The sequence below is a fragment of the Physeter macrocephalus genome, chromosome 14 (genome assembly GCF_002837175.3).
Source record: "Physeter macrocephalus isolate SW-GA chromosome 14, ASM283717v5, whole genome shotgun sequence".
Lineage (NCBI taxonomy): Eukaryota > Metazoa > Chordata > Mammalia > Artiodactyla > Physeteridae > Physeter > Physeter macrocephalus.
Genome location: NC_041227.1, coordinates 61,779,803 through 61,796,999, shown reverse-complemented (window position 1 = coordinate 61,796,999; position 17,197 = coordinate 61,779,803). Strand labels below are relative to the sequence as shown.

The 17,197-nt window shown below is 45.7% G+C and overlaps 1 protein-coding gene and 1 pseudogene across 1 annotated transcript in view; one reads left to right on the top strand and one right to left on the bottom strand.

Moving 5' to 3' along the window:
• The window catches only part of LOC112064828 (acyl-coenzyme A synthetase ACSM1, mitochondrial), a 43,431-nt gene extending 42,914 nt beyond the window's left edge, over nt 1-517 (top strand). The window contains exon 10 of the mRNA XM_028499301.2: nt 431-517. Within this exon, the coding sequence (XP_028355102.1) occupies nt 431-517 (87 nt within the window). The remainder of the gene's footprint in view (nt 1-430) is intronic.
• The window catches only part of LOC112064823 (acyl-coenzyme A synthetase ACSM1, mitochondrial-like), a 162,455-nt pseudogene that overhangs the window by 103,734 nt on the left and 41,524 nt on the right, over nt 1-17,197 (bottom strand).

Here is a 17,197-nt window from a genome sequence, read left to right as displayed (position 1 = left end):
GTAGTGGATTATAACAAGGATGGTGTCTTTCTTGCTCACGCCACTTGTCCACCATAGCTTTCCCGGAGCCTTTGCTCCACGTCCCCTCGTCCTGGGACCAGGGTAAAGGAGCAGCCACCAGGTAGGTATCTCCCAGAGTACTAGAAGACATGGACAGAAGGGGTGGCCTGTCTCAATGACTCCCAACTTTTCTGTTAGAGGTGGCACACTTCACTCCTACTCATATTTCACTGGACAAAGTACATCAAAGTGCTGCATCCAACTTCAGGAGGTCAGAGGAGAAGCTGACATAAATGGTGGACCCCATTAAGGCCCCCACATGGCGCCAGCCTGTCTGGGGGACTGTGAGAGGCCAAAGGAGGAGAGCTGAGGGTTGATAGAAAATGATGGGGGGACTTAGTCAGAATGTGTTTGCTTTATCCTCAACCAGGTGGAGTTTGTCTCAGAGCTGCCCAAAACCGTCACCGGCAAGATACAAAGAAGTGAACTCCGGAAGAAGGAGTTTGGTCAGGTGTAATTGGCAATAAACTCAGAAACCACTGTGTGACGTTGGCCAAATGCCTGGCGGCCTCAGTTTCCTCACGATGGTGAGGGTGAGGAGAGGAACGCTGAGAGAGTTGACTTGAAAGAGAGCCAAGAGTGTCAACATTCCAGCATTTTTGTTCTTTTAAATTAACATCAATCACTCTCCTTCCTCCAAGTTCCCTGTTCCTTTCAGATTGCCCAGCTGAGCGCTCAGAATGGGGCTGAAGCAAATTAAACACTGACTCAGCATCCACAGCGAGTCTGCTGTGCATTTACTCTGCGAAAGATCCAGTGCTAAACGCTGTCCCTCGCAATTCCCCCAACTCCCATCAGAGATCGCCCCAGGGCCTGATTCTCCCTCCTGGTTCCAGAGACTCTGTGACCCAGTCAAGGACCAGGACATAGAGGTCTAGGAGGAACAGTCCATGTGGTCCCCGGGGTCTGCTCCTGCCTGGCTTGCCTCTGCCCAGCTGGGGGTGAGGTGGGGGGCAGGGCAAGTGTGGTGTCTGGGGAATGGAGAAGAGGGGAGGGCAGCCCAGCTTGGTGACGACACTTGCCGGCCACACCATCCCTCACCTGCACGCTCCAGTGGACCCACTGCCTCTCCTCCCACCAGTAATGCTGCTGCTGTGGCTGCTTGCAGGTCCCAGCCTGGACCAGTGCAGGTGAGTGAGGGACCCGCCCTCTGGGGGCCCAGGAATCCTGCAGGACTCCTCCAGCCCTTCCCAGGGACCCAGAAGCTTTGTTGCCCAGCCCCTCCCCAGGGGCCCGGAGTCCTCCCCAGACACCGCTCCTTATACTGTGTAATCCCCTCTGCCATCCAGAGCCCTCTGACCCCCGGCCTGTGGTCCTGTGAACTAACCCTTCACTCCATCCATCCTTCCGGCCTGAGATGGAACCACCAGAGGCTGGAAGGAGCAGAGGCAGAAGAGGCTGAGCCTGGGGGTGAGAGAAGTGCATACTGGCTCCTTCTCACCCATTCCTGGGGGTCACCGATAGGGAGATCCCCTCCGCAGCTGCCCTCTCCTGAGGTGCAGAGATACACACACTCGCAGGGTAATATACAGACATCGCAAACACAGAGACGCACAGGCAAAGAATCACCCCCAGCCTCACCTGGGGGCTCAGGTGTGGGGCCCATGGACAGCTCACACACAGACCAACGCAGGCAAGGACATCCTGGGGGGAACACACACACACACACACACACATACAGAAGTACACACACTCAGGACCATGTGAGACCACCCCCAGGGCAAACCCACACACACCCCAAGGAGGTGCACACATGCACATACACACACACACACACACACACACACACAGACATGTAGGCAGAGACATAGACACAGAACACAGCCACATACACACAGGCACAAAAAGAAGACAAACACACAGATACAATCAGGAACACTCAAAGGGACAGCAACTTCACACACAGCACACTCACACACATATAAAACACAGACACAACTCCACGGACCCATATGCCCTGAGACACACACCTAATAGGTAATCCCCTGAGTCACAGACACACACACGGATTTGCACAACCAACGTACACTCATTCAGTGACAAAGGTGCAGACACAAATTCATACAGAGGAAAGCAGAGAGACACTCAATGTCTCAGTGCTGTACAGTGGGAAATTCACGTTCACAATCGAGATGCTCACAGACACAGAAATTCAGACACACAGGTTCATACATGCAGACTTATACAACCACAGTCACACACACACATACTCCCAGACGGTTCTGGCACTCCAGTGGGTACCTCCACAGGCAGTCAGGGTGAATAGACCCTGGCATTGAGGTAGAAGGTAGACGGCTCCAGGCTGAGCAGCTGGAGATTGTCTCCTGCTGACATTTCAAGGAAAAGATAAAGGCAGGAGCAGAGAGAAGCTCAGCTCTGCCTCAGTAAAAAGACTACCATATTTTTCATTCGTGAGGTCAAGGAGACCACCTGGACTACACATGCACAAAAAGGTTCCTCAGGGGTCAAAAAATGGAGGGGGCGCTAGCCCGTAATATGTCCTGCCAACCTCTCAGAGACTCTCAAGCTGGAATCTATCTTTGCTAAAAGATGCACGTGCACATTGGGTAGGACCCTGAGTCAGACCAAATATGGGTACAAAGCAAGATGAATCAAGGTGATGGGCTAGAAGGAACCCGGAAAACTGCCCCCGTATAAGCAAGTTAAGCCACCCCAAAAGCGTGACTCTCTCTCTCTCTGAGCCCATCCGTGTGTCTTTCTGCATGTACTTTTCTTCTAATAAACGCTTTATCTACTTCACTACCTTTTTTCTCTTTGCTGAATTCTTTCTTCAAAGAAGACAAGGACTGAGCTCCTGTTTCAAGCCCACCGGCCCTCGTGGTCTAGTGGTTGGGATTCAGCACTTTCACCGCCACAGCCTGGGTTTGATTCCCTGTCAGGGAACTGAGATCCTGCTTCAAGCCGCCACACCCTCGAGATCAGCATGACCTACCCCACCTAGGCTGTCATGCAAGGGACTGTTTTCCTGGCTCCAGACCCAGTGCTAGGCACCTGTCCCACTGAGGGCCTTCCAGAGGGCTGTGCTTATGCTCTGAGACGCCAGAGAATGGCCAGGGTAGGGTGGCTCTGGGGACGGGGCACAGGGTAGGGACTGGGCTATGACAGCATGCAGTCAACGCGGGGGTGTTGCATGGGGCCCAGCAGATCCCAAGGTCAAGAGAGGGAAAAAAGTGAGCCTCCCCAGGACTCGCGCTGTGTGTCAGAGTGGGCTGTGCCCTCTCCCACAGTAGCAACAGTGACAGTAAAGACATCATCAGGACCATGGTATGATAATATTATCATCACCACAGCAATGACTGACCATCAGCCCGAGGAGGAGGGGTGAGGTGTGACCATGGCCGCCCGGTTTGCTTCATCTTCTGAGCAGGGCTGACCCTGAGCAAAGTTGGACGACAGGCGAAGATTCTCTCTGGCCCCTTCTCTCTCTGGAGGCTCCAGCGCCAGCTTCTTCCTCTCCCAACATTGCCCCCACTCCCCCAGACCCAAGTCCCCCCTGACCCTTTTCTCAGCCTGGGTACAACACCTCTCCCTGACTCCCCATCTGTGCAATGGGGATAGAGATGGTATGGGCCGTAAGAAGATGCCTGCAAAGTACAGTGCTTAGCACAGGCTGGTCACACGAGGGGCCTTTAAAGGCTTCACAGCTTCTAAGGTGCCAGTTCTGGGAGGACGGTCGCCACTGGGAGGTGGTGAAGCTGATGGGCACAGGCGCTCAGCACAGGGCCTCCCTTTGTCCTCATGACAGTCTTTGGACACAGGACTGGACATTTCCATTTTAGGGAGGAAACCCACCCAGGGTCACACCGCTGGTAAGCAGCACAGCTGGGTCTCAAGCCCAAGGCTCCTGGCCCTGCCTTCAGGGGCCACGGAGGGCTCCTCCCCTGCATGGGAGGCTGAACCCGCTTTGGGGATGCTTCGTCTGCTGCACGAATGGTCTCACCCTTTCCAGGCCCCTGAACTCTGTTCACTTCTCCTTCTTTCCCTCATCCCCGCTTGAGCTGTAACCAGGGTGACCCTGGCACCGTTCATGGAAGTCCCCAGTCCCTTACAGGCTGCGTCTGCCTCCCGTTCACTTCGGGGCTAGTCTGACTTCCACCCCTTCTGTGCCTAGTCTGTCTTTTTATAACCACACAGCCCAAATGTGGTACTCTGTAGGCAGGCGACTGCATCTAAACAGATTTCAACACTATTGTTTTGTTATCCCTGTTTTTTGGTTTTGTTTTGCTTGTTTTTTTTTAATCATTTCTTTGTATTTATGGTAAAAGACACTGACTTTCCATTATAACATTAATAGAATGTTTCCTGTTTACAATAAGTTTCCATAATAATAAAATCTATGGGGTTTAAAGCAATGATTTTAATGCTGTCATGGGCCTGAATGAGCTGGGAAACCACAGTGTCAATCACACATAAAAGCACCTTTAGGAAGTTCTCCTCAGGACAGGGCCCAGAATAGACCATCACCAGTGGGGTTTGTCTAACCACCTGGGTCCCTGGGCCCCAGCCCACCTGCTTGGCTCTCCCCACCCAGCACTCCTGGTACTGCCAAGCTGACTGGGTGCTGTCCTCAGATCCCCCAGAAGAGAAGCTGATGAACTTTCTCCATTAAAATTCTCAATTTCTGGAGGTCCCTGGAAATCAATAATGAGAGTCAGACTGGATTTTTTTCCCCCTGTTTAGGTTCATTATCTAAAGCCCATGCTAACAGGTGATGTATCTAACCCTGTTTCAGGTGTTAAAATGTCCATGTTAATTAGGGATGATTTTGAGACCATACCCATACCATCTGGTCACACAAAGTGGAATTCGCAAGCCAGAAGGAAACATATTTTATTACCATATTATCATGACCACGTAATTCAGTTCAACTGTAACATCTTTCCCTTTGGGATTTCTTCTTTGCTCATATTTTATTTATAAGTGTACTTCTCAATTTCCAAACATGGGAAATTCTAGTTAGCTTTTCATCAGGACTCTTCTAGCCCAATTGCATTACCAAAAAACATGCCCTGTGTGATTTCATTCCTCTGAAATATGTTGAAATTTGCTTTGTGGCCAAAATAAATAAGGTTAATTTTTGTAAATATACTATATGTGCCTGAAATTAATGTTTCCTCTGCAGTTGTTATGTGATATTGAGGGATATATGGATATAGCTATATGATTAAAATGGTTTGCTATTAAGATCTTGTACACCTTACAGATGTTCTGTGGTGCTCATTGTACGACTTGTTGAGGGAGAGGTGTGAAAACCTCCCACTCTGCTTGTGTATTTGATTATTCTTGTATCTCTGTCATCAAATCGATTTCAGCCACTGCCCATGGGAAATCTTGGGACTTCTCAAGGGAAGGAAGAAGCATCCAGAAGTGGGGGACAGGGGACCTGAGTTCAGGAAGACGAGAAAAACTAAGGTCTGAGAAGGTTCCAGAGAGGACCCGGGGTTGGATGGCGAACGATGGACCAGCAGGTAGGGGAGCTGCGTTCTAAAAATGGGCACGTGAGTGGTGGTGTCCACTGTGATGGACCTGGGGCAAAGGCAGGGGATTGGTTGAGACAGTGTACAAAGCATCTGCATTGTTATGGCATCGGCCAAACAGGTGAAGACTCGGAGGAACTGCAGATAGGGGCTGGATGGAGGGGTGAATCTGGATGAAATAAGGATTTTTTTTTTTACAGCAACATATATATTTACTTTAGTAATTGGAGGCAAGAAATGTAAGTTGGCAGGATGTTTGATTTTTCTATTTCATCTTTGATGATGACACAACTAGTTGAAGTGATTGAATTTTCTAAGAATGGTACTCATAGATGGGAGAGAATTTAGAAGTCATCTGATTGCTTTTCTTCATTTTTGAAAACAGTTTAAATAGGAATCCAATTGAAATAATGTTTCTTACGTTTAAAATTCTACTAACTAAAATTTGCTTTCTTTAGGCATAAAAGTAAACATTAAAGTCAATTACAGATAATATGTGTCTGCTGCTAGCACATTGAGATAATTCAACTTTACTGGGTTTTCCTACTAATCTTAGAAATTATTTTATCTCTTTTCAGTTAATTTACAGCAAATATCAGAGAAGATCAATAATTTCGTGAGGGAAAACAGAGAACTTGCAGAAAATATATCCACTTTGGAACAGATGGTATCTTTGTCCTTTGTTATTTTTCATGATTTCAACTTCAATTCCTTCCACCTCTGGGAGTTCGGTTATTTTGCTCTCTTTTCATTCATCCTACTGTCCTATTTCATATGTTCCATAAACAGTCCAGATTCAAAGCAAGCTCCACAGACGTAAAGCACTGTTCTCTGTATTTGTGGAAGGAGTCACACACGAGAAGATAGTATTTGTAACTCTGGTTCCTTTTGTACATATTTGCATAGGGGAATGACTCAAAGAAACATCTTCAAGAACCACTAGACAGAATAAGATGCTCTTTGATGAAGCACTTAAATTTAAGGTAAAAATCCCTTCTCTGCCTAGATTCCATTCTGAAAACAGAAGTAAAAGTAATGAGTAAGTATTATTGATTCAATATGTTTTGTTGAAGGATAATATCAAAACAATTGAGAGGGCTAATGAATATCTGAATGACATCCTTCAAAGTACTTGTGCTAGGTTGCAATCTGTGAGGGGTCAGAATGTCAAGAATCCAGACTTGGTAAGAGTTTGGCTGCTAAGTTTACCATAGTTTGGCTTTTGAGGCCTTTGTACGTTGGGTGAATTGAATGCTCCATCTCCTCTTGCTGTTCGCCACAGTAGGGTGTGGGAGTCTGGGAGCTGAACCTCCTTCTGAACAATGATCTGGAATTTCATGTACTCATACCTCCATGACTTTTTCTATTTCAGAGACTAGGAAGTATGTTCTATTTTCACTACGTAGGGAGTTTTCCCACCATGCGGTACTGCCCTCCAAGATACATAGACAATCCCAGGAAATATATGAGAGGTGAAGGAAGATATCTAGCCAAATTGTACAGCCCCTACCGCTCTTTATGCTGAACAGAGAATTTTCAATGTGAATTTGGGAAAGTTTTCTTTATATTCCATCAAGAACACCCACTTTTGAGCTGTTTGACATGAACTATTTTCCACCTTTGCTTTCCCCTTGTCATCCAGTCATCTCTTCCATTATGCAGTGAGCAAGATATTTGTTGAAGCTACGAAATATTTGTGCCTTAATGTCTTTCTTTGTTCTGCATTTCTTTATGGGCTTGATATTTTTCCTGGGCCCAACCTGGATCAACTACTATCACATGAAACTTAGGGGTCGCCGTGGGATATGTTTGGTTGATGTTACACCTTTTGAGCATATCACCCAGTGTTTCCATTGAAATCTCAGTGCAGTTTTTGTTTCTATCCTATGTGCAGATATTGGAAAAAGAAAAATCTACAGAGGACTTGAAAGGTGCTATTTCAATGAACGCCTCAGGAATTTTGGAGGTAAGCTACCTATATTTGCTGCAGGATTTCCATTGTACACATTAGCTTTTGCAAGGAACAACTTTTTCATGTCTTAGGAGGTTAAAATGATGATATCTACTTGGAATTTTTTTTCTTGGGAATTAAATCATCAATGAGAATGTTTTGCTTTAGGTTGAAATTGCCCTCAATGAAGCTTGTGTCAATGATGCAGAAGTGAAACCTGAAGAACCGCATGAACAGGAGAATGTTCAACTCAACATCAGGAAGGAACAGGTAACAAGTTTTACTCCCATAGACTGTTTAAATCAGAGAACTGAAAATCATTACTTCCCTTTCAATTTTTAAAAAACTTTTATTCTATATTGGAGTATAGTTGATTTAAAATGTTGTGTTAGTTTCAGGTGTACAGCAAAGTGATTCAGTTATACATATATCTATTCTTTTTCAGATTCTTTTCCCATATAGGTTATTACAGAATACTGAGTAGATTTCCCCATGCTATACAGTAGGTCCTTGTTGATTATCTATTTTATATATAGTAGTGTGTATATATTTAACCCCAAACTCCTAATTTATCCCTCCCCACCCCTCACCTTTCCCCTTTGGTAATCATAAGTTTGTCTTCTATGTCTGTGAGTCTGTTTCTGGTTTGTAAATAAGTTCATATGTATCATTCTTTTAGGTTCAACATGTAAGCAACATCATATGATATTTGTCTTTCTCTGTCTGACTTACTTCACTTAGTACAATAATCTCTAGGTCCATCCATGTGGCTGAAAATGGCATTATTTCATTCTTTTTTATGGTTGAGTAATATTCCATCGTACACGTGTACCACCTCTTCTTTATCCATTCATCTGTCAATGGGAATTTAGGTTGCTTCCTTGTCCTGGCTATTGTAAATAGTGCTGCAATGAATATTGGGGTGCATGTATCTTTTCAAATTACGGTTCTCTCCGGAGGGGATTGCTGGATCATATGGTAGCTCTATTTTTAGTTTTTTAAGGAACCTCCATACTGTTCTCCACAGTGGCTGTACCAATTTACATCCCCACCAACAGGGTAGGTTCCCTTTCTTCCACACCCTCTCTCCAGCGTTTATTGTTTATAGATTTTTTGATGATGGCCATTCTGACCAGTGTGAGGTGATACCTCATTGTAGATTTTATTTGCATTTCTCTAATAATTAGCAACATTGAGCATCTTTTCATGTGCTTTTTGTCCATCTGTATGTCTTCTTTGGAGAAATGTCTATTTAGCTCTTCCTCCCTTTTTTCGATTGGGGTTTTTTTTTTTGATATTGAGTTGTATGAGCTGTTTATATATTTTGGAGATTAGTCTGTTGTTGGTTGCATTGTTTGCAAATATTTTCTCCCATTATGTAGGTTGTCTTTTCATTTTGTTTATGGTTTCCTTTGCTGTGCAAAAGCTTTTAAGTTTAGTTAGGTCTGAATTGTTTATTTTTGTTTTTATTTTCATTTCTCTAGGAGGTGGATCGAAAAAGATCTTGCTGTGATTTATGTCAAAGAGTGTTCTGCCTATGTTTTCCTCTAAGAGTTTGTAGCATCTGGTCTTACATTTAGGTCTTTAATCCATTTTGAGTTTATTTTTGTGTATGGTGTTAGAGAACATTCTAATTTCATTCTTTTACATTTAGCTGTCCAGTTTTCCCAGCCCTACTTATTGATTAGGCTGTCTTTTCTCCATTGTATACTCTTGTCTCCTTTGTCATAGATTAGTTGACCATAAGTGTGTGGGTTTAATCTCTGGACTTTCTGTCCTGTTCCACGGATCTATATTTCTATTTTTGTGCCAGTACCATACTGTTTTGATGATTGCAGATTTGTAGTACAGTCTGAAGTCAGGGAGCCTGATTCCTCCAGCTCCGTTTTTCTTTCTCAAGATTGCATTGGTTATTTGGAGTCTTTTGTGTTTCCATACAAATTGTAAAATTTTGTTTCTACTTCTGTGAAAAATGCCATTGGTAATTTGATATATATTGCATTGAATCTGTAGATTTCCTTGGGTAGTATGGTCATTTTGACAACATTGATTCTTCCAATCCTAGAACATGGTATATCTTTCCATCTGTTCATGTCATCTTCAATTTCTTTCATCAGCATCTTATAGTTTTTGGAGTGCAGTTGTTTTGCATCCTTAGGTAGGCTTATTGCTAGGTATTTGATTCTTTCTGATGTGAATGTAAATGGGATTGTTTCCTTAATTTCTCTTTCTGATCTTTCATTTGTCAGTGTATAGAAATGCAACAGATTTCTGCATATTAATTTTGTATCTTGCAACTTTACCGAATTCATTGATGAGCTCTAGTAGTTTTCTGGTGGCATCTTTAGGATTTTCTATATATAGTATCATGTCATCTGCAGACAGTGACAATTTTACTTCTTCCTTTCCAATTTGGATTCCTTTTATTTCTTTTTCTTCTCTGATTGCTGTGGCTAGGACTTCCAAAACTATGTTGAATAAAAGTGGTGAGAGTGGATGTCCTTGTCTTGTTCCTGACCTTAGAGGAAATGCTTTCAGCTTTTCACCATTGAGTATGATGTTAGCTGTGGCTTTGTCATGTATGGCCTTTTTTATGTTGAGGTAGGTTCCCTCTATGCCTGCTTTCTGGAGAGTTGTTATCATAAATAGGTGTTGAAATTTGTTGAAAGCTTTTTCTGAATCTATTGACATGATCATATGATTTTTATTCTTTAATTTGTTAATGTGGTGTATCATTCTGATTGATTTGTGTATATTGAAGAATCCTTACACCCTTGGGATAAATCCCACTTGATCATGGTGTATGACCTTTTTAATGTATTGTTGGATTCTGTTTGCTAGTATTTTGTTCAGGACTTTTGCATCTATGTTCATCAGTGATATTGGCCTGTAATTTTCTTTTTGTTGTTGTTGTATCTTTCTCTGGTTTTGGTTTCAGGGTGATGGTGAACTCGTAGAATGTGCTTGGGAGTGTTCCTTCATCTGCAATTTTTTGGAATAGTTTCAGAGGGATAGGTGTTAACTCTTCTCTAAATGTTTCATAGGATTTGCCTTTGAAGACATCTGGTCCTGGACTTTTGTTTGTTGGGAGTTTTTAAATCACAGTTTCAATTTCAGTACTTGTGATTGCTCTTCATATTTTCTATTTCTTCCTGGTTTAGTCTTGGGAGATTGTACCTTTCTAAGAATTTGTCCCTTTCTTCTAGGTTGTCCATTTTATTGCTGTAGAGCTGCTGGTGCAATAGTAGTCTCTTATGATCCTTTGTATTCTGTGGTGTCAGGCGTAACTTTTTTTTTTCTTTTCATTTCTAACTTTATTGATTTGAGCCCTCTCCCTTTTTTCCTTAATGAGTCTGGCCAAAAGTTTATCAATTTTGTTTATCTTTTCAAAGAACCAGCTTTTAGTTTCATAGATTTTTTTCTATTGTTTTCTTCATCTCTGTTGCATTTATTTCTGCTCTGATCCTTATGATTTCTTTCCGTCTATTAACATTGGGTTTGGTTTGTTCTCCTTTCTCTAGTTGCTTTAGGCGTAAGGTTAGGTTTTTTATTTGAGCTTTTTCTTGTTTCCTGAGGTAAGACTGTATTACAATAAACTTCCTTCTTAGAACTGCTTTTCCTGTGTCCCATAGGTTTTGGATCGCCTTGTTTTCATTTTCATTTTTCTCTAGGTATTTTTTGATTCCATCTTTGATTTATTCAGTGACCCATTGGTTGTTTAGTAGGATATTGTTTAGATTCCACATGTTTGTTTTTTCCAGTTTTTTTTTCTTGTAGTAGATTTCAAATCTCATAGCATTGTGGTTCGAAAGGATGCTTGATATGATTTCAATGTTCTTAAATTTACCAAGGCATGCTTTATGATCCGGCATGTGATCTATCCTGGAGAATGTTCCATGTGCACCTGAAAAGAATGTGTATTCTGCTGTTTACAGATGGAACACTCTATAAATATTAATTAAGTCCATCTGGGTTAATGTGTCCTTTAAGGCCTGTGTTTCCTTATTGACTTTCTGTCTTGACGATCTGTCCATAGATGTAGGTGGGCTGTTCATGTCCCCCACTATTATTGTGTTACTGTCGATGTCCCTGGTCCATCACAGTGGACACCCGAACACCCTTTCCCTACGTGCTGCCCGATCCTGCACCATCCAACCCCAGGTCCTCTCTGGAACCTTCTCAGACCTTAGTTTTTCCTGTCCTCCTGAACCCAGGTCCCCTGTCCCCCCCACTTCTGGACGCTTCACCTTCCTTTGAGAACTCCCAAGGTTTCCCATGGGCAGTGGCTGAAATCGATTTGATGACAGAGATACAAGAATAATCAAATACACAAGCAGAGTGGGAGGTTTTCACACCTCTCCCTCAACAAGTCGTACAATGAGCACCACAGAACATCTGTAAGGTGTACAAGATCTTAATAGCAAACCATTTTAATCATATAGCTATATCCATATATCCCTCAATATCACATAACAACTGCAGAGGAAACATTAATTTCAGGCACATATAGTATATTTACAAAAATTAACCTTATTTATTTTGGCCACAAAGCAAATTTCAACATATTTCAGAGGAATGAAATCACACAGGGCATGTTTTTTGGTAATGCAATTGGGCTAGAAGAGTCCTGATGAAAAGCTAACTAGAATTTCCCATGTTTGGAAATTGAGAAGTACACTTATAAATAAAATATGAGCAAAGAAGAAATCCCAAAGGGAAAGATGTTACAGTTGAACTGAATTACGTGGTCATGATAATATGGTAATAAAATATGTTTCCTTCTGGCTTGCGAATTCCACTTTGTGTGACCAGATGGTATGGGTATGGTCTCAAAATCATCCCTAATTAACATGGACATTTTAACACCTGAAACAGGGTTAGATACATCACCTGTTAGCATGGGCTTTAGATAATGAACCTAAACAGGGGGAAAAAAATCCAGTCTGACTCTCATTATTGATTTCCAGGGACCTCCAGAAATTGAGAATTTTAATGGAGAAAGTTCATCAGCTTCTCTTCTGGGGGATCTGAGGACAGCACCCAGTCAGCTTGGCAGTACCAGGAGTGCTGGGTGGGGAGAGCCAAGCAGGTGGGCTGGGGCCCAGGGACCCAGGTGGTTAGACAAACCCCACTGGTGATGGTCTATTCTGGGCCCTGTCCTGAGGAGAACTTCCTAAAGGTGCTTTTATGTGTGATTGACACTGTGGTTTCCCAGCTCATTCAGGCCCATGACAGCATTAAAATCATTGCTTTAAACCCCATAGATTTTATTATTATGGAAACTTATTGTAAACAGGAAACATTCTATTAATGTTATAATGGAAAGTCAGTGTCTTTTACCATAAATACAAAGAAATGATTAAAAAAAAACAAGCAAAACAAAACCAAAAAACAGGGATAACAAAACAATAGTGTTGAAATCTGTTTAGATGCAGTCGCCTGCCTACAGAGTACCACATTTGGGCTGTGTGGTTATAAAAAGACAGACTAGGCACAGAAGGGGTGGAAGTCAGACTAGCCCCGAAGTGAACGGGAGGCAGACGCAGCCTGTAAGGGACTGGGGACTTCCATGAACGGTGCCAGGGTCACCCTGGTTACAGCTCAAGCGGGGATGAGGGAAAGAAGGAGAAGTGAACAGAGTTCAGGGGCCTGGAAAGGGTGAGACCATTCGTGCAGCAGACGAAGCATCCCCAAAGCGGGTTCAGCCTCCCATGCAGGGGAGGAGCCCTCCGTGGCCCCTGAAGGCAGGGCCAGGAGCCTTGGGCTTGAGACCCAGCTGTGCTGCTTACCAGCGGTGTGACCCTGGGTGGGTTTCCTCCCTAAAATGGAAATGTCCAGTCCTGTGTCCAAAGACTGTCATGAGGACAAAGGGAGGCCCTGTGCTGAGCGCCTGTGCCCATCAGCTTCACCACCTCCCAGTGGCGACCGTCCTCCCAGAACTGGCACCTTAGAAGCTGTGAAGCCTTTAAAGGCCCCTCCTGTGACCAGCCTGTGCTAAGCACTGTACTTTGCAGGCATCTTCTTACGGCCCATACCATCTCTATCCCCATTGCACAGATGGGGAGTCAGGGAGAGGTGTTGTACCCAGGCTGAGAAAAGGGTCAGGGGGGACTTGGGTCTGGGGGAGTGGGGGCAATGTTGGGAGAGGAAGAAGCTGGCGCTGGAGCCTCCAGAGAGAGAAGGGGCCAGAGAGAATCTTCGCCTGTCGTCCAACTTTGCTCAGGGTCAGCCCTGCTCAGAAGATGAAGCAAACCGGGCGGCCATGGTCACACCTCACCCCTCCTCCTCGGGCTGATGGTCAGTCATTGCTGTGGTGATGATAATATTATCATACCATGGTCCTGATGATGTCTTTACTGTCACTGTTGCTACTGTGGGAGAGGGCACAGCCCACTCTGACACACAGCGCGAGTCCTGGGGAGGCTCACTTTTTTCCCTCTCTTGACCTTGGGATCTGCTGGGCCCCATGCAACACCCCCACATTGACTGCATGCTGTCATAGCCCAGTCTCTACCCTGTGCCCCGTCCCAAGAGCCACCCTACCCTGGCCATTCTCTGGCGTCTCAGAGCATAAGCACAGCCCTCTGGAAGGCCCTCAGTGGGACAGGTGCCTAGCACTGGGTCTGGAGCCAGGAAAACAGTCCCTTGCATGACAGCCTAGGTGGGGTAGGTCATGCTGATCTCGAGGGTGTGGCGGCTTGAAGCAGGATCTCAGTTCCCTGACAGGGAATCAAACCCAGGCTGTGGCGGTGAAAGTGCTGAATCCCAACCACTAGACCACGAGGGCCGGTGGGCTTGAAACAGGAGCTCAGTCCTTGTCTTCTTTGAAGAAAGAATTCAGCAAAGAGAAAAAAGGTAGTGAAGTAGATAAAGCGTTTATTAGAAGAAAAGTACATGCGGAAGGACACACGGATGGGCTCAGAGAGAGAGAGAGTCACGCTTTTGGGTGGCTTACCTTGCTTATACGGGGGCAGTTTTCCGGGTTCCCTCTAGCCCATCACCTTGATTCATCTTGCTTTGTACCCATATTTGGTCTGACTCAGGGTCCTACCCAATGTGCACGTGCATCTTTTAGCAAAGATAGATTCCAGCTTGAGAGTCTCTGAGAGGTTGGCAGGACATATTACGGGCTAGCGCCCCCTCCATTTTTTGACCCCTGAGGAACCTTTTTGTGCATGTGTAGTCCAGGTGGTCTCCTTGACCTCACGAATGAAAAATATGGTAGTCTTTTTACTGAGGCAGAGCTGAGCTTCTCTCTGCTCCTGCCTTTATCTTTTCCTTGAAATGTCAGCAGGAGACAATCTCCAGCTGCTCAGCCTGGAGCCGTCTACCTTCTACCTCAATGCCAGGGTCTATTCACCCTGACTGCCTGTGGAGGTACCCACTGGAGTGCCAGAACCGTCTGGGAGTATGTGTGTGTGTGACTGTGGTTGTATAAGTCTGCATGTATGAACCTGTGTGTCTGAATTTCTGTGTCTGTGAGCATCTCGATTGTGAACGTGAATTTCCCACTGTACAGCACTGAGACATTGAGTGTCTCTCTGCTTTCCTCTGTATGAATTTGTGTCTGCACCTTTGTCACTGAATGAGTGTACGTTGGTTGTGCAAATCCGTGTGTGTGTCTGTGACTCAGGGGATTACCTATTAGGTGTGTGTCTCAGGGCATATGGGTCCGTGGAGTTGTGTCTGTGTTTTATATGTGTGTGAGTGTGCTGTGTGTGAAGTTGCTGTCCCTTTGAGTGTTCCTGATTGTATCTGTGTGTTTGTCTTCTTTTTGTGCCTGTGTGTATGTGGCTGTGTTCTGTGTCTATGTCTCTGCCTACGTGTGTGTGTGTGTGTGTGTGTGTGTGTGTGTATGTGTGTGTGTGTGTGCACCTCCTTGGGGTGTGTGTGGATCTGCCCTGGGGGTTGCCTCACATGGCCCTGAGTGTGTGTACTTGTGTGTGTATCTGTGTGTGTATGTGTGTGTGTGTGTTCCCCCCAGGGTGTCCTTGCCTGCGTTGGTCTGTGTGTGAGCTGTCCATGAGCCCCACACCTGAGCCGCCAGGTGAGGCGGGGGGTGATTCTTTGCCTGTGCGTCTCTGTGTTTGCGATATCTGTATATTACCCTGCGAGTGTGTGTATCTCTGCACCTCAGGAGAGGGCAGCTGCGGAGGGGATCTCCCTATCGGTGACCCCCAGGAATGGGTGAGAAGGAGCCAGTATGCACTTCTCTCACCCCCAGGCTCAGCCTCTTCTGCCTCTGCTCCTTCCAGCCTCTGGTGGTTCCATCTCAGGCCGGAAGGATGGATGGAGTGAAGGGTTAGTTCACAGGACCACAGGCCGGGGGTCAGAGGGCTCTGGATGGCAGAGGGGATTACACAGTATAAGGAGCGGTGTCTGGGGAGGACTCCGGGCCCCTGGGGAGGGGCTGGGCAACAAAGCTCCTGGGTCCCTGGGAAGGGCTGGAGGAGTCCTGCAGGATTCCTGGGCCCCCAGAGGGCGGGTCCCTCACTCACCTGCACTGGTCCAGGCTGGGACCTGCAAGCAGCCACAGCAGCAGCATTACTGGTGGGAGGAGAGGCAGTGGGTCCACTGGAGCGTGCAGGTGAGGGATGGTGTGGCCGGCAAGTGTCGTCACCAAGCTGGGCTGCCCTCCCCTCTTCTCCATTCCCCAGACACCACACTTGCCCTGCCCCCCACCTCACCCCCAGCTGGGCAGAGGCAAGCCAGGCAGGAGCAGACCCCGGGGACCACATGGACTGTTCCTCCTAGACCTCTATGTCCTGGTCCTTGACTGGGTCACAGAGTCTCTGGAACCAGGAGGGAGAATCAGGCCCTGGGGCGATTTCTGATGGGAGTTGGGGGAATTGTGAGGGACAGCGTTTAGCACTGGATCTTTCGCAGAGTAAATGCACAGCAGACTCGCTGTGGATGCTGAGTCAGTGTTTAATTTGCTTCAGCCCCATTCTGAGCGCTCAGCTGGGCAATCTGAAAGGAACAGGGAACTTGGAGGAAGGAGAGTGATTGATGTTAATTTAAAAGAACAAAAATGCTGGAATGTTGACACTCTTGGCTCTCTTTCAAGTCAACTCTCTCAGCGTTCCTCTCCTCACCCTCACCATCGTGAGGAAACTGAGGCCGCCAGGCATTTGGCCAACGTCACACAGTGGTTTCTGAGTTTATTGCCAATTACACCTGACCAAACTCCTTCTTCCGGAGTTCACTTCTTTTTTTCTTGCCAGTGATGGTTTTGGGCAGCTCTGAGACAAACTCCACCTGGTTGAGGATAAAGCAAACACATTCTGACTAAGTCCCCCCATCATTTTCTATCAACCCTCAGCTCTCCTCCTTTGGCCTCTCACAGTCCCCCAGACAGGCTGGCGCCATGTGGGGGCCTTAATGGGGTCCACCATTTATGTCAGCTTCTCCTCTGACCTCCTGAAGTTGGATGCAGCACTTTGATGTACTTTGTCCAGTGAAATATGAGTAGGAGTGAAGTGTGCCACCTCTAACAGAAAAGTTGGGAGTCATTGAGACAGGCCACCCCTTCTGTCCATGTCTTCTAGTACTCTGGGAGATACCTACCTGGTGGCTGCTCCTTTACCCTGGTCCCAGGACGAGGGGACGTGGAGCAAAAGCTCCAGGAACGCTATGGTGGACAAGTGGCGTGAGCAAGAAAGACACCATCCTTGTTATAATCCACTAC